Source organism: Sorex araneus, chromosome 1 (assembly GCF_027595985.1).
Source record: "Sorex araneus isolate mSorAra2 chromosome 1, mSorAra2.pri, whole genome shotgun sequence".
NCBI classification, from domain to species: domain Eukaryota; kingdom Metazoa; phylum Chordata; class Mammalia; order Eulipotyphla; family Soricidae; genus Sorex; species Sorex araneus.
The window spans coordinates 431,538,146-431,559,162 of NC_073302.1; the positions used below are offsets into that span (position 1 = coordinate 431,538,146).

The following is a 21,017-nucleotide window of genomic DNA, read 5'->3' on the forward strand; positions in this document are numbered from 1 at the left end:
AGGCAGGTGCTTGCACACACAAATGTGCACACGCACACAAAAGACACTTTGAGGACCCAGCCAGGATCACGTGACCTTGTGATCTGCTTTGAATCCGGATGCAAAGATTTAGTCGGAGGTCGCTTGGCCGGAGGTCGCTCTGTTTGGCACAGCTTAGAGGACGTCCCTGCCATGGCGACTCTGGGCTGGGGGGCGGCGGGTGGAGGGCGGGGGTGCCTGTGTGGGACAGCCAAAACCGTCCAGGCCTTTTAGAGAAATAGTGAAGTTGTTTGTTGTTGACTTTCTGAGGAAAAGAGTTTTAGTGGTTCTTGCTGGTGCTACAGTCTTGAATTAATGAAAAGCTTAAAAAAAAAAAGAAAATGCTGTGGATCCAATCAATATATTTTGTGTAACTAATTGAAAGTGTTTCTTTTGAGTGCCTAACAATATTGTTGCTGGGGCATATTTAATTACCTTTTAAAATATTTAATTAAAAGTTAAGGTTATTTAGGCTTGGAGTCTTGAGAAATTTATTGGTTTTACTGTGGGGAAGTGTAGGAATTATTTTATAATAGATTTTTTTTCTGATAGTCTGCTTAGCACTTACTTTTATTATGACACTTGACGAAGGTTTGTACCCAAGCTTTTTCTAGAAGTTAAAAGATTGAAGATTTAATTTTCTCCCTTTTTCTGAGTCTCTGTTGCTTTTCATTTATTTGCTTTATCTATTTATTTGCTTTTAGGTTCTGACTCGGTTTTCTGCTGTTACAGGGTTTGTGATGATGATTTAGAAAATATTTATAATTTTGATTTGTCTCTGTCTTCCATGGGAATTACCCATTGTTACTTGCATCTTTGTGTTTCGCAGTGCAAATCAATCATTGCTTTGCCGGTTACGGTTACATCAATTTACTTAAACGGTGCCAAGTCAATGGCCAAGTGAAATAAAAATTTTAATTGTTTATAAAGAGATGATAGGTTTACAAAAGTGCCTGATCAGTGTCCAATAAGCTCCAAAATGCCAGTTCGGGCAGATTTTTAGTACGAGCAAGTTCTGCTCCATCCATTCATTTTCAGAAGACGCTTTTCCTGTTTGATGGACACTTCTTCTATCAGGGCCTGTGATCCGCGTTTGTCACAGTGCGCCGTGCACGGTGACCCTCTGACCTTGACCTCTCTTCCTCCGTAACTGACCTGACTCTGACAGAGACACAGGGTCGTTCCTTGCCACTGCTGCCGCTCCGGAGGGCGCTTCCCCTACGGCTTTTGAGACTGTTGATCTCAGGCGCTCTCCTCGGGTGACTGAACAAGCAGGTAGTTAAAGAACGTTCTTGACTCAAGTCAGTAGCTGCAGAGCCTGACATATTTCCTGCCCGTTATATGTCAGTCTCGAAGTGGCACCGTGTGGGCGGGGCCATGTGTGTTCATGTGGGAGAAGAGCTTGACCAGCACAAATGCCACCAGACTCATCTAGGAGCAGTCTCCGAGGAAGCTGCCCGGTGGCCTCCTTTTACAGGTGAGGAAACCGAGGCATCCGTTACCCAGCATTGGTGTAAGACGATACAGCTCACAAGTAGGAGAGTGATGATTTCAAGCCAGCCCCTGGGTTCTGGCGCGTACTATTCTAAGTGGCTGGCTTCCCTGAAAACAATTGAGCTGGGCCTTGTGTTTAAGTGTTCTGTTCCTGTGTGCAAAGTCTCCTAGGCGGGTCAGTTCCGAGTGTGCTTGGTGTCCCCTGGGGCTGACCTGGACTTCTGGGGCTGTGCTCTCTCCGGAGACTCTGCGGAAGAATCTATTCCCTCACTTTTCCTGCTCCTAGCACCTTTGCTGTCTTTGGCTAACCGCCCCCTCCCTCCACCTTCTCAACCAGTGCTGGTGGTTCTGACCCGCTATTCAGCCTCCTCCCTCTGCTCCCTGGGACCCAGGTGCTGAAGCTCCATCCTGCCTAGGTAATTCAGGACTTCGTCCTCTCTGTCAAGTCTCCTTGACTACAGGAGGGAGCTTTCACAGAGGCCCCCAGGACACACATGTCTTTGGGGAGGCATTGTCCTGCTTACACTCTGCACAGATGCTTTTCAACCCAACCCAAGTTATCTTAATTCATATGTTGAAATTTGACGTTCTTGAAATTGTCTATAGAGTCTTACGTCATTGCAGTTCTAGCCCTTCAGGACCATATTAATGTGGTCACTTCATTAAAGGGGAATGTTTGAATGAGGAGGGCGAAAACTATGTAGAGAATTGCATAGAAGGTTACTAGGTACCCATAAAAGGTGCAGTGCTGAGGAAATGTCTTGTAGGGTTCTGTCCTCTTCTCATTAATGGGTAGTATGCCCTAATGATCTTATTTTCGAGGGGTTCTGTGAATCAGCCTGCATAGAAATATTCATTTCTCCAGAGAATTTAAGCACGGGCTCTCAAAGCGCCCCTCACCTTGGGAAATAGGAGGATTGAGGGTATGATCTATTAGAACTGACATTTTTATAGATGAAGTTCCAATAGGGAACCTCTGGGTAGACCAGATCTCCCATAGGGGTGCCATAAATTAAGGTTAGAGGTGATTCTGAGAACTTTCAGATTATTATTAATTAAATGAGAATTTTGATTGCTTGCAAATGAGTCATTTTTCAAATGTCTTATTTAGGGGTAGAGTCATGAGTGGGTTTTTTTATCGGAGACTTTTTACCAGTTTACATGATAGAATTTGCAAAGTGCATTGTATCATTTAACTGATATAATAATACTATGATACTATGAGTTACTTAGGGCTATTGCTAATATTATTATCATTATGATTATCATATCTGTGGTATATGTCTCGTCAAATATTTAAATTATAAAATATATATAGTGATGTCTGTGCATTATCTAATTAAAACAAACCATTTAATTATAAATGGCAAAATCAAAGCAGGTTGATGGAAGCAGCCCATTAACAGAAAAATGATTAGCATCTACTTAGCATTCTTACATATTAATAATAATAAAAAAAAGAACAGGCGCAATAAAGAACTGGTTAAGTAATGGACAATTTATAGATGAGTTCGTATATGTGCAAAGAGTGGCCTTTTCCCCAAAGAGATCTCTAGAATGTACAAAAGAACTCCATATAAATCAACAAAATAAACTTATTGAGAAATGGCAAAAATATAAAGAATAGTTTAGGTCAGAAGAAACTCAAGCAATACATATGCAAAAGACTGCTGTGTTCTCAGTTAGTATTTTAAAAAGTCCGTTTATAAATTAAAATAAAATATCCCTAAAAACTCAATTCAAGGAGGTTGAGTGATGGCTCAGGTTGAACAAGATGCTTAAGGTTGAACCCTGGTGTCGTGAAGTTCCCAGTCCAAATAGATCAGGGAGGTGATTTTCAGTCCTTTCTCCTATTATTCTCATTGCTCATACTATTTAGTTATGTGCAGAGAAACTTACATCTAATTTAGATGTAGCGATTCAGCTGTAACTTAGGACGAAGGATGGTAGAAGTATGGAGAAAAATCCAATAATTGTTATAAAAGGTTGATTTAAGCTTTTGGAGTCCCGGTCTGTCCTTTGATTTGGAAACTGCCCGGGGAACATTCTGACGTGAGCAATGACTCCCAGGGTACAGAGGCTTTTCATTTGTGTCTTCTTTACTCATTTTCTTCGCACTCCTGCTGGGATTGCTACGACTACAACTCTAATGAAACCAGACTTCTCACTTATTTTTGGTACCAGCATAGGTTAAGCAACAGTATCTAAATGCAGCATAAATAAATTTTTCCCCCCGTTCACTGCTGCCTTTTTAATTTTATTTTACAAAGTCCTATTCTGAGATTGTTATATAAAAGAATTTTGAATTTTATATTTACTTACTTTTGCCTGTGTTGCCGTGAGAAGGAGGAGGGGTATTGGGGCCACATTGGGGTTCAGGGCTATTCCTGACTCTGTGCTAGGGAATGACGCCTGCGGTAGTGTTTGGGGAACCGTTTGTGCTGCTGAGGATTGAGAGGATTGAATCGAGGCAGCCACTTACGAGGCAAGCACCTTACCCCAGGCCATCTGTCCAGCCCCGGGTCGAAAAATTCTGTGCTTCGGGGTCAGAGCTATTACTCAAAACATGAAATGAGGTAAGGTGCTTCTTCTCGGCACTTACATGTCTGGAATAGTAAAAAGATCTGTTTTTTTTTTTTTTTTTTTTTGTGAGGATAGTGCAGATCTACTTGTATGTTCATTGCAGCACTATTTTTTATTTATTTATTTATTTATTTATTTAAATTTTTTATTGAGTCACCATGTAGAAAGTTACAAAGTTTTCAGGTTTAAATCTCAGTTATACAATGCTCAAATACCCATCCCTTCACCAGTGCTCATATTCCACCACCAAGAATCCCAGTATAGCTCCACCCCGCCCCCTCACACCCCTAACCCCCCCACGCCCCTAGCCCCTCCACCCTAAGCCCCCCCCCGCCTGTATAACTAATAAATTTCACTTTACTTTCACTTTGATTGCATACAATATTTCAACAAAACTCACTGTTATTGTTTGGAGAGTCTCTCCCCTAAAGTCAGACCTGCTGAAAAGGAAGCATTAGATAATTTGTTTTCCATTGCTGAGGATGAAGAGGTATGAGGTCGAGTGACCACACTTAGCGGCCTCTCAGTTTTGAGTTTCTGTATTTTAGTATTTTAGTAACTAAGTCCAGAGAGATATCTGCCAGAAGTTGCATCGTTGCCAACTTGTACTTCTCAGTTACATTATGTTCCACATATGAGTGCAATCTTTCTATGTCTGTCTCTTTCTTTCTGGCTCATTTCACTCAACATGATACTTTCCATGTTGATCCATTTATATGCAAATTTCATGACTTCATGTTTTCTGACAGCTACATAGTATTCCATTGTGTAGATGTACCAGAGTTTCTTTAACCAGTCATCTGTTTTGGGGCACTCTGGTTTTTTCCAGATTCTGGCTATTGTAAACAGTGCAGCACTATTTATAATAGCCAGAATCTGGAAAAAACCCAAGTGCCTGAGAACAAGACGACTGGCTAAAGAAACTTTGGTGCATCTACACAATGGAATACTATGCAGCTGTTGGAAAAGATGAAGTCATGAAATTTGTATATAAGTGGATTAACATGGAGAGTATCGTGCTAAGTGAAATGAGTCAGAAAGAGAGGGAATAACAGACATAGAAAGGCTGCGCTCATCTGTGGAATATAAAGTTACAAAATGGGAGACTAACACCCAAGGATAGTAGAGATAAGATCCAGGAGGATTGCTTCATAGCTTGGAACCCGGCCTCACAGGCTGGGGATAAAGGCAGCTCAGATAGAGAAGGGTCCACCAAGTAAAGGGTGCTAGAAGGGCCCGCTCGGGATGGGAGATGTGTGCTAAAAGTAGACTACAGACCAAACATGATGGCCACTTAATGCCTGTTTTGAAAATCACAACACCCTAAAGGAGAGAGAGAGTAAAAGGGAATGCGTCTACCACAGAGGCAGGGTTGGGGGGATGGGGTGGTGGTGGGAGGGATGCTGGGAACATTGGTCTTGGAGAATGAGCACTGGTGGAGGGATGGGGACTCAATCATTGTATGACTGAAACGTAAGCATGAAAGTTTGTAAGTCTGTAACTGTACCTCACGGTGATTCATTAAAAAAAAAAATAATAATAAAAAGAATAGTGCAGATCTGATTCTCCAAAAGAATGACACCTTTTGAGTTTCTTCTTTGTACCTTCTTTGTCAGGGCCTCACTTGGCATTTTTAAATCACTTGTTCCTGAAGTGTCCCTGCATCTGTTCTTGATAGAGCAATCAGAAATCTTTGCTAATTTCTGTAATTGATCATAAATAGAGCTAGGAGGTCAATACAAAGGAGGTAAGATAGAATTAATAGTTCACATATTTCTAAATGAAGCAAGACCAGCGGGTTTTTTTTTAACTGATTTAAAATATATTCATTATAAATATGTATTATAAAATATGAATATTACATTATTCATCTCAGATCAATATAACCATCACCATGTACTTCCCACTAGATTAATAAATGATAGTATCTTTCCATATTCACTTCTTACCCTCTTTCGAAAAAATGAGCCGTCGCAGAGCCAGGGAGAGGGAGCCGGAGGGGCTGCAGTGTAGGCTTTGCAAACGGGAGGTCTGGGTTTGATCCTTGACATGACATGGTCTCCGGAGTCCTTCTGGAAACAACCTTCTAACAATGAGCTAAGGCTAGACCCCAGGCAAGCAGTGGGGCCCCCCACCGCCCTCAAAAATAAACCTCAGAGAAACGTTATAGATGCACTTCATGAATACATGAATTTTTGAATTCCTTTTCTCTCTCGTACTCCAGGTCTGATTGCTGTTTTCAGATTGTTCCATATGTTTTTTTCCAGAATGTCTTAGTATTTACACTGTTTGTATATAAATGTATATTATATATGTATCCATCATGCATTCATTAGATACGGGAAAGTTCATATAGTTAATATACGTAACTGTATCCTTATGTATGATATTTGTTTATATATGTGGCAAACTTAATTTCTTGAATAATTTAAAGCCATAGTAATTTTTACTTATTTACTGTATAACAGTATTTTTAGCTGTGTAGTTTGCTTAAATTGTATAATCTGTTTGATTATACTTTTGGAAACTTTTTTCTTTCCCCCCCTCTATGTCAGGGCCTTGCAGTTTTGCTGAATTACTTTAAGCAGTTTTAATAGCATATTAGCGTATCTGAAAAATGTGTATGTTTTCCTGAATTTTGTATATAAGCAATCATAACGTCAGCGCTTGCATTGAATTTTAAGAAACAGAGACAGCATGGTCCTTAGTTGTCAGTTGTGCTGTTCTTCGTGTTTAAAAAACTTTTCCTGAGCTTAAATCTGCAGCCTCATCGGGAGGCGGTAGCAGGCTGAGCCTTCCAGGAAATGATTCTCAGGTGTCGCCATTAAGTATGATATTTGCTTTTTGTTTTTGACAAATCATCTACCCTTCTGTTAACTGAGAGCTATAGATCTCATTTTTCTTTTTTAGCACCTACTGTGTTATGGAGATATTAAAAAAAACAACAACCCCTCAACTGCCCATTTTTCTTTCTTTAATGTGCGTTGCACACGCAGCTATATCCTTGCCCACAGCGCTTACTAGGTGTTTGCCAAACTGTGATTTTTCTATTGTTCATCATGTAATCGTTGGGATTCTGATAGTGAAGAGTTCCTATGAAGAACCGTTTTCCTTCTGCATTTATTTATTCATTAATTTTTCCTATTGGCAAGGACTCATGGATATTTGTATTTATATATTTATCTCATTCCGTGGGTTGTAGCCACCCACCAGCATTGTTCGCTTGCCTTGTTTTCGATTTGGCCGTTGGTTGTTTCTTTACGATGGTCAAGTACCAGCACAATATTTCTGATGTCCTTTAGAATCTGTCACCCGAAGACCTTTCAGGCCATCTTACACTCACCCCTGCTGCAGCCTTGGGATTTGCCATGTTTCCTAAGGAACTCTGATTTCTTTAATAAATCAGTGGTCTTTAGGAGCCAAGTTAGCATTCTTGCTGTACTCAGTGTTGTGGAGATGTCATTCTGGGTGTTACTACATGTCACAACAAACGCTTCCTGTTGGTTGACAAAGCTAAGAAATAAGATCCCGTGTGCAATTCTTTAGATTTTACTTACTTACATAATCCTGATATATACAAACAGTGGGTTGGGCATTTGCCTTGCACGCAGCCAACCCGGGTTTGATTCCTCTGTCCCTCTCGGAGAGCCCCGCAAGCTACCGAGAGTATCCTCCCTGCATGGCAGAGCCTGGCAAGCTACCTGTGGCGTATTCGATATGCCAAAAACAAGTCTCACTATGGAGATGTTACTGGTGTCTACTCGAGCAAATCGATAAACAAAGGGACGACCGTGTTACTTGTATATAGTCTGCATATGTATTTTCATGTTTTTGGAGCTGTGTCACCAGGAGAAATGTCTAGAAGAGAGATAATCAAAGGGCAAGCCCATATGTGTTTGTTTTTAGGTGCTACTAAATTTTTCTGCAAGAGTCTTACCAGTCTGCGTTGCTGCCACCAGAGTATGGAAAGGCTTGTTTCACCTCATCCTTAGCTATAGGATGCACTATACCCGATCATTTTCACTAGTTTGAGAGATGAAAAGGGTATTGGTAACACAGAAATGGACATTTCTCTGATGATGAGTTGGTAAACAAGTTTTCTTATGTTTTAGGTCAATTTTTAGATATTTTCATGAGTATTCTTATTATTTATCTGTTTTTCTATTTTAGCTTTAATTGTATTAACATGACCTGTCAGTGCATTTTAAAATATTGCACTGATGATTCATTCCTAGAAAAAAATCCATCTTGATCCTGTTGTGTTATTCACTCAACATGGTTTTGAATGGTTTGCTATCGTTTATTTAGTTTTTTTTGGTTGCAGTTATTTTTGGTATTAGGTCTTCTCCTGATGCTGTCTGTGGGAATTTGGATTAGGGTTGGCTGCATGCAATGCAAGAGCGTTAACACCTGTACTGTCTCCATGGCCCTCGTTTAGGAATTTTGCCTGCATGTTTATCAGTAAATTTGGTCTCTAGTCTTTTTTTTTTAAAGCCAGGAATTGAATCAGGGAATCTGAACCCTCACATATGCAAGGCAAGTATATTTCCTGAGTTACCGAGTTACATCTATCTCCCCCCCTTAGTCTTGTATTATTAGATTTTGATTTTAATCTTGGATTCATAAAGAGAATGAGAAAGTTTTCCTTCATATCCACTGGTATAATTTTTGGAACTCTGAAACAGTCTGATGTTCCTAAGGTTTGCCTATTGTGTTAGAATCAGAATTTTATATATGTCCATTAGATTGTTTCCTACCTCATTTTCTGTTTTTAATCTTTACTCTGTGTGTTTGTATGTGTGTGTGTGTGTGTTTGTTTGTTTAATTTTGTTTCTGGATCACACCTGGCGGTGCTCACAGGTTATTCCTGGCTCTACACTCAGGAATCACTCCTGGTGGTGTGATTGGGAGACCATATGGAATGCCCTGGCTCTGCTGAGTGCAAGACAAACACCCTATTCACTGTACTGTCTCTCTAGCCCACTTTGGCTTTTTGCTTAGAAACTAAGGTCATGTATTTAAGCTCAGTGATTGGCATTTTCCTTTTATCACTTTAAGTGTATTCTTAAGACTAATATATATGGTCTTTTCCATTATATATATATACACACATAATTTATATATATGTGTATATGTATACACATATATATAAAATAATTTGAGGGGTCAGAGCCGTAGTATAGAGAGTAGGATGCTTGTCTTGCACACAGCTGACCCAGATTTGAGCCTCGGAACCACATATGTTCCCTGAAGCCTGCTGGGAGTGATTCCTGGGTGCAGAGTCAGGAGAAATCTCTTGAGTTCCGTTCTGTCCCCCCGCCCTCCTTTTTTCTTTTTTTTAATTTTATTGATTCACCGTGAGGTATAGTTACAAGCTTTCATGTCTGAGTTACAATCACACAATGATCAAACACCCATCCCCCTACCAGTGCACATTCCCCACCACCAGTACCCCAGTGTACCCCCCCTTTCCCACCCTCCCCCTGCCTCCATGGCAGACAGTATTCCCCATACTCTCTCTCTCTCTACTTTTGGGCATCATGGTTTGCAATGCAGATACTGAGAGATCATCATGTTTGCTCCTTTATCTACTTTCGGCATGCATCTCCCATCCCGACCGATTCCTCCAACCATCGTTTTCCCAGTGATCCCTTCTCTATCCCAGCTATCCTCTCCCCGCCCGCTCGTGAGGCAGGCTTCCAGCTATGGGGCAGTCTTCCTGACCCTTCTATCTGCTGTCCTTGGGTGTCGGTCTTGGGTTATGTTATTTTACACTCCACAAATGAGTGCAGTCCTTCTGTGTCTGTCCCGCTCACCCCTCCTTTTATTCCTCTTTGTGACTGTTCATTTTCCCTTGCTTCCTTTCTGGGGACCGGCGTGTTCCACAGCATTGCTAGCTCCCTGGCTCCCTCTTCTGTTGGCAGAGCGACATCTGGGTGCCTCCGTGGAGCTCTTCTCTGCGTTGGGGGCGAAGGAAGATTGTTTTCTGAACTTTGCTTCTCCGGTGGGATACTGAATGTTCCTTCTTGCTTCTTTCTCCCTTCACCAGCCAATAGCCAAGGGCAGTTCTCTTGTTCCTTTTTATTTTTATTGTTTTTATTTTTTATTTTTACTTTTGGTCTTGTTTCTGCCCCGGAAACATCGTGTCTCCAACACGGCTGCTTCAGATGGTAACTGCTTTGAAATCTCTTCCCTCTAGTCCACGCTCAGAGCCCTTCGCATAGTTTTCAGTGTTTGGAAACTTCGGGTAAGATGTTGTCTTTCTAGGGGTGGTCTTAGATCCTGAGCGCGTGGCCGCCTCCCTGCTCGCCTCGTCCCGCTTTCCCCTGGCCCTGCACTGCAGCCGAGCACGTGGCAGAGCTGCAGCGTGCGGGGCCCGTGGACAGTTAGTTTGAATTTGGGGCTGATTTCTCCCCTCAAGTTTTCTCGAGGCATGATTTGTAATTCTCTTTATCTTTTTTGTTAATCCTCCTTGTCTTACAGTGTGTACGTGTGTGTGTATGTGTGTGTGTGTGTTTGTGTGTGTGTGTGTGTGTGTACGTGTACGTGTGTGTATGTGTATGTGTGGGTGGGGGTGGGGCGCATATATTCAGAGGCAGGAATTCTCAGCCTCTGACTTCCACAGTTGGGTATCTGGAAGCCCAGGAATTTGGGAAGTGTATTCTTTTTTTTTTTCTCCCCTAAATTTTAATGAATCACCGTGACATACAATTACAGACTTAGAAACGTTCATGATTGCATTTTAGTCAGTGTTCACTACCCATCCCTCCACCAGTGCCCATTCTCCACTACCCGTGTTCCCAGTATCCCTCCGCCCTTCTGACCCCCTGCCTCTGTGGCAGGCTCATTCCCTCTTACTTTCTGTCGTTTTGGGTGTTAATGGTTTGCAATACAGGTATCAAGCGGCAATTATGTTTAGTCCATACTCTACTTTCAGCACACATCTACTATCCCAAATGAGCCCTCCAACCATCATTTACTTAGTGCTCCTTTCTCCATCCCAGCTACCTTTTCCCCCAGTGCATGAGATCGGCCTCCAAGCCGTGGGGCAATCCTCCTGGCCCTTACCTCTACTATCCTTGGGTGTTAGTCTCCTATTGTGTTACTTTATATTCCATAAGGACTGGAGCGATAGCACTGCGGGCAGGGTGTTTGCCTTGCACACGGCTGACCCAGGTTCGATTCCTCCGTCCCTCTCGGAGAGCCCGGTAAGCTACCGATAGCATCTTGCCTGCTCGGCAGAGCCTGGCAAGCTACCCGTGGCATATTCTATATGCCAAAAATAGTAACAATAAGTCTCACAATGGAGACGTTACTGGTGCCCGCTCGAGCAAAATCGATGAACAGTGGGATGACAAGTGCTACAGTGCATATTCCACACATGAGTGCAATCATTCTGTGTCTGTCCCTCCCTTCCTGACTCATCTCTGGCAAGTGCATTCCTGAACTTCATGGAGACCTGCTGTGGGATTTGATGGCGCAGGACCATTTGCCATAGGCACCGTGAATTCTACGGCCACTATACAGGTGAAGCCATGGTGGCCCAGCGGGACCCGATGATGTGGGGGAGAGCACCCATCGTGTGGTGGAGAGCACCCATCGTGTGGTGGAGACGTGCTCAGACCTCAGCTTGCCTGAACCTCACCTCCTGCAGAATCCCGCTCCCTCCCCTGGCGGTTGGCACTACCCGCATGTACCTTATTTCCTGGGGCAGGCAGCCGCCCACATTTTAGCGGTTGTTGGTATTCACCAGCTTCCTCCTGCCCTCCTGCTCCTTCTCTCATCCCTGTGGCCGTTCTGGTAGCCTCTTCTCCACGTGGACCTTCAACGGTGCTTCTTCCTTGTTCTCAATGAGATGATGCTCCTTTGATGCTGTTCCAAGAGCAGCCGTTTCCGGAGAGAGTAGAGCCTTTTTTTTTTTTTTTTTTTCAGCAGGGAACCATCCGTTTTGCCTTTCCCCCAGCCAGTACACCGTCATCTCCCCACCTTGCCTACTTTCACTTACGGCTGGACCAGTGCTCCTTTCCTCCCCTGCTAGGTGTGTCGGATTCGTCTACCCCTCTCGGCTGAAACGCCCCTCTGCAGAGGCTGTGAAGACTCCTAGTTTCATATAAATGACAGACAGCACCCCGCACCCCTTGACAACCGCCTCTGGCACTTTCCTTTCAGGAGCGGGGTGTTATATTGTGTGCGGTTTCCTGTATGATAATTTAATCTGCACCTTAGGAGTGCTTAGTTAACATTTTTCAAGTACCTTCATCAGAGATCCACACTCCAGGGGCAGTTAGTTAAAATATCTGAAAGACCCCAATCAAGATTCTGTCCCCCCAGAGGCCACCCGGGCCCCAGCCCTGTCTTCCTCTGTCTGTGCCAGGGGGCTCAGTAATGGGCCCTGTAATTAGAACAAAAGAGGTTTGAGGTCATTTTTTTTATTGGCTAAATGTATTTAAGAGAAGTGAATGACCACGTGCTTCCGCTGGGACCCGAGTGCAGGATAGCGCTCGGGTGAGGCCAGGAGCTGAATAGCCGAGTTCTCAGGCTTCACTTGGTCTTGTGTTTGCTGTCTGGAGTGGAGGGTTTTCTTGCTCGGTTTTTTAAAGCTCATTGACCCCGTGGAGGCCAGATCCTGCCTCCCTCGGTGTCTCCACCCACAGGTTATTATTTGCCTTTCTGCATGGCAGATGACGTTCTCATGCTTGAGCCAGGCCTTTTTCCTTCTTGAACAGCTTAACTTACATTTTACTTCACATTTATACGTGTAGTATGTGGAGTTGTATTTTGCACAGCTTGTATACCTGAAGTATGGAATTCATAGTGCCAGTTTGTGATCATATGTAAGTGGTCAACTGCTGCTTATTTTTCATATCTGGCTTCTGTCCAGGCATGGGCCAGCATTGCAGATATGTCATTTTCTTGATACTTTTGTGGTCTAATTAAATTAGTCTTGGTCATTTTTTGAGGTCTTTTTTTTTAAAAAAATGTTAAATCCAGGTAGATATTCTATTCTGTAGAGGGTAGTGTGGTTGAATGCAGGCTGTAAATTAAGTCCCATAAGATGGAATGGTCTATCTATACCTACCTCTCTGTGTATGAAATTTACTTTGGGTCCTGTGTGCAGTTGAAGAAATGTCATCTACCAGAATTTTATTTATTTATTAATTTATTGGGGGAAGTTTTTGGGCCACATCTGGTAATACTCAGGGATTATTCCTGGCTCTGCGCTCAGGAATCACTCCTAGTGATGCTCAGGGGACCGTATGCGTGCTGGGGTTTGAACCAGGGTTGGCTTCCCTGCTGTACTATTGCTCCAACCCCCAAAGTTTTTAATAGTAAACACTGCAGTTATCTCTTACATTGTGATCAACACGAATAGACAAGTGATGAATGATATGCTTTATTTAACAAAAAATTTATTTTGAGAATCATTTTTTCTTTAGTTGGAAAACATATGTAAAGGCATGGCATGTGGTCTTGCTCTTTTCATACCATGATACTGAGCAAAGAAAATAACATGCACGTGTTTAGATTTCTTTCTGTACTCACCAGGAGGTAAGATTATTAAAATGTAATTTTCTTGAATAGAATATTTTGCTGCATATGTGGAATATTCACCTTGTTTACTTTTAAAATGGACTATCTGTCCTATAGGTGTATATAATTAGCTATATATAGTCTCTGAAACCAGAGGTGGATAGATTTAATGGTTAATAGAATCATGAAATTGTAGAATTGAAAGGTCCTTAGATATCATCTAGGTAATCCTTTCATGAGTCGTAAGTATCTTAGTTGGTGGAAAAAAAGAGGATTTTAGTTAAACCTTTCTTTCATTCTTAATCTTATCCAGACATTATTTATATTCACCCAGGCTTATATACCTGTACCTATAGACACCCCCTCTCTTTTTGTAATATAATATCTTTTTGAGCCTATAAGATATTAATAGAAATAATTGCTCAAAGGACATGAAAGTCTTCTAATATTTAGCTCTTAGTTGGTGAGAATCTTCAAAATCAGATTTAAAAAATCCATACTTGATAAGATCCTTCAGGCAAAATATGCAAAAGATTATGATTTGGGAAAGGGAATAAAAGATTTCTTTTTTTTTTTTTTTTCCCCCACAGCTGGCAATGCTCAGGGCTGACTCCTGGCTCTGCATTCAGGGAGCACTCCTGGTGGGCTTTGGGTACCACATCGGATGCCAAGATTGAACCCAGGTTGGCCGTGTGCAAGGCAAACACTGTACTATGCTCCAACCCCAGGATTTCTAATTTTGAAGTGTTCTAAAACCTACACACTGAGTACATGCTATATATAACATAGTAAATATGTTATAACACACAAAGTAATGATTTGGGGATTAGTAGTTTGGCATTTTGTGCATTTTGTTGTAATTGTGGCGTGAGGCCTGTTGAACTTCAGTTAAATTATTATTATTATTATTATTTTTGTAAAAAGCTTTTCCCATAAAGCCCAATAATTCTATCTGACCCTCACAGGGTTTTCGTGATTATTAGGCTAGTCTTTATGGTTGATTATATTATCCTCCTAAATTGCCTTTCAATTTTCGGCTGATGTAAGTGAAATAGATAATATAAATTAATTAATATTGGATCTGTTCAGTGTTTATGCTCTAGGAGATTTCAGAAGACAAACAGAAAGATAAGGTTCCAGACAAATGTGCCATTCAGGGCTGTGGCATTTTATTACTCATACCTTGCTTACTTGTTATTTCTTTAATAGGCAATCCATCATATTAGTGTGCGCATAAAGAACTCTATGCCACATCATCTCGGGGCTCATTGATTTAAACTACACTCACCTCATCAACAATTATTCTTGTGGCAGCAGTGACGTTCAGCCGGCCCGGGTGCATGTGAACACATTCCTAACTTGTGGCTTTTTAGTGGAACTCTTCATCCCAGCAAAATGTCTGTTACCCATTTCTACTCCCTCTTACCTCCACCTGAAGGTTTGGTTTTGCTTTATTTTCCTCTCTAACCTGCTGGTGTGAGCTGTGTTCTCGGTAGCTCGGTACTTGACTCTTCTTCCTGTTGGGATGGAGTAATTCAGTGGCCTGCGATCTCTTACTTATTGTTTAAAACAAAACCTGTAACTGGAATGTCTGTCCTTGGAATGTCACATTTGGAAATAATGACTTTTTTTTTCCTCAACCCGCAGAATGATCGTATCTCTAGAAGCTGATGGTTTCTTGGTTCTGCTCTAGGTTTACCTTCACATTTTTTTTTTTTTTTTTTTTTTTTTTTTGCTTTTTGGGTCACACCTGGCAATGCACAGGGGTTACTTCTGGCTCTGCACTCAGGAATCACCCCTGGCCATGCTCAGGGGACCATATGGGATGCTGGGATTTGAACCCGGGTCGGCCGCGTGCAAGGCAAACGCCCTCCCCGATGTGCTATCTCTCCAGCCCCTACCTTCACATTTTTAAATGACCATACATATCATCCAAACTCCTGTACATTGCAAAGGAAGGCGTAATACCATGGCCATTTTTGTATTTCTCATTCCTACGGGTTTTCATGGTCTTTAGGATCTAAGATAAAAGCAGAACAGAGTTGTGGAGATAATTATATTGTGATGTCATTATGTGCCTTTGGTTTGTAGTTCAGTGTGGTTTATGAATTGGCAGTCAGACACCAAAGGTGATTGAGACTAGCCTACCTGTCATTTCAGAGGAGAGTCAAGGAGCTGTTTCGTAACGGACATTACAGTAATTCTGTACCAGGACACTTTCATTCTTCCCTAAATAAATAGATTTCAGTACCTCCCAGTGGTGCTAGACAACTGCTGTAGTTGAATTGGTCTACTTGGAAGAGTGTCCATACTCGTTCAGAATCTCCCATTAAATAGAACATTCTGGCTGCTTTGAGGAGTAGCCAGAGGGGAGGACGGGGAAGCTGTTGGTTGTTACGGTGCATCTTTAAACTGATCATCCCTTTGGCTTTGGTCTTCATCTAACCTTTCACAAATGAGAGATTCAGTTTTAGGCCAGAAGTCTTAACCTGTTATTCTTTGAAAAAACTTTTTTGTTTCACATCTTGTCATTTTCTGTGGTTATTCCCAACTCTGTGTTCAACGGATCACTTTCAGGGGTGTTGCTCAAGGAACCAGCGAGTGGTGTGTTGGGATTGAACCTGTGCTTTGGAGCCTTTTTTTAATTTAATTTAATTTTATTTAATTGAATCACCATGTGGAAAATTGCAATGCTTTCAGGCTTAAGTCTCAGTTATACAATGCTGAAACGACCATCCCTTCACATATTCCACCACCAAAAAGAAAAAAACCCAGTATACTTCCCATCTTGATTTTACTGAATCACCATGTGGAAAATTATAATTGTGCACGTAGCCTTTTGAACTCTCTCTCTGGCTCCCTAATCTGTAGTTCCTTTGCTGACAATAAACCGCTGAAGTCTGTATGATAGTTTCTCCCTCTCTCTCTTTCTCCCTCTCTCTCACACACATACATACACATATATACATATATGTATGTGTATACACACATATATGTGTATATATGTAAATATATGCATACCATTTTGAGGGGACAGACATGACTTGTAAAAAGGATCAGATTCTTTTAAAAATAATGATCTACTGGGGTCAGAGTGATAGTTCAGTGGGGAGGGTGTTTGCCTTGCATGTGGTCCACCCAGGTTCGGTCTCTGGCTTCCCCTGTCATCCCTTGAGCACTTTCAGGAGTGATTCCTGAGTGCAGAGCCAGCAGAACCCCTGAGCATTGCTGCATGTGACCCACACCCTCCCCCTCTCCCCAAATATATATATATATATATATATATATATATACTGAAGAGAAGTCTGATGAACTATGGAAATTTTCTCAAAAGTAACTTTAAGTCATAGTCTCTGCACATCATCAGATTACAACTTTCTTTTTAATATTTATTTATTTATTTTGAGGGAGATAGAACTTTTTTGTGCTTTTTTTTCTTTTTTTTTACTGTGAGATACAGTTACAAAGTTTTCATGCTTGAGTTTCAGTCATACAGTGATCAAACACCCATCACTTCACCAGTGCACATTCCCCACCACCATTGTCCCCAGTAAACTCCCCTCCCCCTTCCAACCCTCCCTCTGCCTCTATGGCAGACAATTTCCCCCATATTCTCTCTCTACTTTTGGGCATTATGGTTTGCAATACAGATACTGAGAGGTTATCACATTGGTCCTTTATCTACTTTCAGCACACATCTCCCATCTCGAACAGTTCCTCCGTCCATCATTGTCTTAGTGATTCCCCTCTCTCTTCCAGCTGTACCAGCTCATGAGACAGGCTTCCGACTATGGGGCAATCTTCCTGGCCCTTGTGTCTACTGTCCTTGGGTGTCAGTCTCATTTTATGTTATTTTATATTCCACAAATGAGTGCAGTCCTTCTATGACTCATTTCACTTAGCATGATCCTCTCCGTGTCCATCCACTTATAAGCAAATTTCATGACTTCACCTCTCCTAACAGCCGCATAGTATTCCATGGTGTAGATGTACCAGAGTTTCTTTAACCAGTCCAGACTACAGCTTCCATCCAGACTGTATGGTGTGGGGGCCAGAGAGCTAGTCCAGTGGCTCGGACACAGCCCTTGTAGGAGACTGACTTGGGATTGATTTCTGGCACCTCATCAAAGGCTTTCCCAAGCCTGCCAGGAGTAGCGGAGCCAGGAGTAACCCCTGAGCATTGCTGGGTGTGACACCGGATGGAAAAAAATAAAAGACCCAAACAAAACCAAACTGTCTGGTCTGGGGTTCAGATTAAGCAACCTCAACAGTGGCTTGAAAATAAATTTTTTTTTTTTATTGTACTTTGGGAGTCACTTTTGTTGGTACTTGGGGACCACGTGGTGCCGGAGTTGGAACTTGGGCCTCCTGCATACACAGTACATGCGTCAGCCCTGGGAGCACTGTCCCCGGCCTAGAAGGTTGTTTCACAGTATTTACGGAATATACTATTACTCTTTTTCCTAAAGGTGTTCTCTCACTTTACACACAGTTTTTGTCCCTTTCGATATTTGTCAGAGCTCTAGCTTCTGCTCTTTCCTGTGAATATTTATGATTTGCGTTACCCAGCTGCTCACCTCCTCTGATGCTCATCGAACTTGAAGCTGGGATCTAGCTCTTTAGGAATTTCCTACAGCACACAGGATGACATTTTCATAAACAGCGAATTCCGAAAGCAACTTGATCGCTGTGGATGTAGTAGTTTATGAAAAACATCTGGTGGAGTTTGCTTCTTAGGATTATATTGCTTTTGCTTTTTATTTTTACAAATGGATGGACCCGGTTTGGGGGCTATAGCTGTTCCTGGATGGCTCTTAGATGGTTCACTGTCACTGTCATCCCGCTGCTCATTGATTTGTTCGAGCGGGCACCAGTAATGTCTCTCATTGAGAGACTTATTGTTACTGTTTTTGGCATATCCAATACGCACGGGTAGCTTGTCAGGCTCTGCCGCGCGGGCTCGGTACTCTCGGTAGCTTGCCGGGCTCTCCGAGAGGGGCGGAGGAATTGAACCCGGGTCAGCTGCGTGAAAGGCGAACGCCCAACTGCTGTGCTATCGCCTAACTGCAGATTCACTCGACAGATGTTCTCCGGTTCCTTGCAGGAATCATCCAAGCAGTTATCCTATTTCTTCGACCCGTCCTGCCTTGAATTCTGTAATGAAATCTGTCTCTGTTTCTTTCCCTAAAATAGCGCGGGAGGTAAACCTGCAGGACATCAAGGAGGATTCGGAACTGGACCCCGAGGAGAATAGCACCCTCTTCATGGGCATCCTCACCAAGGGGCTGGCCAAGCTCAAGAAGATCCCCGAGACCGTGAAGGCCATCAAGGAGCGCCTCGAGCAGGAGCTGAAGCAGATTGTGAAGAGGTCGACCACCCAGGTGGCAGACAGCGGCTACCAGAGGGGAGAGAACCTCACATCAGAGAACCAGCCGCGGTGAGTGGGCTGGTGTCTGGTCTTGGTGATCTCTTCCCTCCCCTCCCCTCCCCTCCCCTCCCCTCCCCTCCCCTCCCCTCCCCTTCTCTTCTTTTGGTTTTGGAGCCACAACCAGTGCTGCCGAGGGCTTACTCCTATCTCCGTGCTGAAGGGTTGTTGCTGGCACTTCTTGAACTTGGGGCACCATAGCCCCTACAGACGGGTTTGTGGAAGCAGTGGGAACAGGCATGATTCATCTGTCTGATTTTCGATGTACTGGAGAAGTTATAAAGTCCATAGTCAGGTGAAAACACAGAGCAATGATATTGAATTGTTAACTGAGTATTAAGTACTCGAGGCAATTTATGCCTGTTTTTTTCTTTTCCATTTAATTCTCACTACAAACCAGAGAGCTACTTCCCAGTATCCACATTTTATTTGTTTACTAGTCTAATTATTGTAGTTGTGACAACATGGTTAAAATACTGGCAACATTTAGCATCCATATTTCCTTTTAGTGACTTTTTTTTAATCTGTAATATTTATTTTTAAATACTTGATTGCATAATTGCACCTTTTTCTATATTAAAAATACTACAAAATAACACGTATATGATATATATAACAAATTAAACTAACATAATAAGCAGTTATATTTCAAAACAGTAATATATACATACCAAAATAAAACTACTGAATATAATTCAATTCTTCCTTTCTTTCTTTCTTTCTTTCTTTCTTTCTTTCTTTCTTTCTTTCTTTCTTTCTTTCTTTCTTTCTTTCTTTCTTCCTTTCTTCCTTTCTTCCTTTCTCTAGATTATTTTTATGGAATCACTGTGATATAGACCCTTACAAAGTTGTTCAGGATTGGGTTTCAGTCATACGGTGTTCTAACACCCATCCCTCCACCAGTGTACATTTCCCAGCACCAGTGTTTCAAGTTTCCCTCCCATCGTCTCCTACCCCCACCCCCACCCTGCCTCTATGGCAGGTGCTCTCTCTCTCTCTCTCTTCTCTCTCTCTCTCTCTCTCTCTCTCTCTCTCTCTCTCTCTCTCTCTCTCGCTCTCGCTCTCTCCTCCCTTCCCCCCCTCTCCTTTTGGCCATTATGGTTTGCAATACAGATACTGAAAGATTATCATATGTATCCCTTTACCTACTTTTACACTCAGTCCTTGTCCAGCATGATCATTTCCAGCTATTTATTTTAGTGACCTTCTCTGGGGCCCCTTCTGACTGTTCTCAGCTCCCTGCGCCCTGTGGGTCCGCACTGAGGATGTGGGTCTGCTCAGTCCCTCCCAGGCCGCCCTGGTGTTGCTCACAGGCCTCCAGGGCTTTTCCCGATGAAGCTTAGAGAACCGTGCCGTGCTCGGGCCCAAACTCGGGTTCTCGCAAGGCTTGAACTGGAACCCTTGCACTGTTGTGCCTGTGTCTGGAATCCACAGTCAGGCAGCCTGAGCTGAGGGGTTTTGGTTAAGGCCACATAAGTAGTTGCTGCTTTTGGAGCTGGTGGAAGTCCATGGCCTTCCTCTGATCATTTATTTTTCTCTTTGATTTTTTTGATATCTGCTAGCAGGCAAATCAGTCTCAGGAATTTTTATAGCTATTCAATTTGAATAGCCCAAGTCTTCTTTCCCAAGGGAGGGAGACCTGAGTTGGTCCTTATAATTCTGCTATCATCAGACACTTGGGAGAGCGTATTTGCCAAACTATACATTAGGGCATAAAACTTTTATGTATCCAGAAAGCATTGATTATGCCTTTAAGCTCTTCAAATATCAATTCCCTTATGTTATTGAGAATGAATGATGGAGCGTCCCCCCCCTACCTTGGCACTGAGTACTGCAGGGTGCGGATTTTGATGAGTTTGGCACTTATGATTTCAATTATGCGTGTGTGGTGCCCGGGAGTGGACCCTGGTATGTGCCCTACCACTGAGTCAGCTCTCTGGCCCAAGCATGGGTGTTAGTCAGGGTC

General features: G+C 42.5%; 1 protein-coding gene across 2 annotated transcripts in view; it reads left to right on the top strand.

Annotated features, from left to right (window-relative positions):
* Positions 1-21,017, top strand: part of EXOC4 (exocyst complex component 4) — an 858,640-nt gene that overhangs the window by 98,604 nt on the left and 739,019 nt on the right. For both annotated transcript variants that reach the window (XM_004608252.3, XM_055133914.1), the window contains exon 6: positions 18,820-19,063. In XM_004608252.3, coding sequence (XP_004608309.1) covers positions 18,820-19,063 — 244 coding nt within the window. The remainder of the gene's footprint in view (positions 1-18,819; positions 19,064-21,017) is intronic.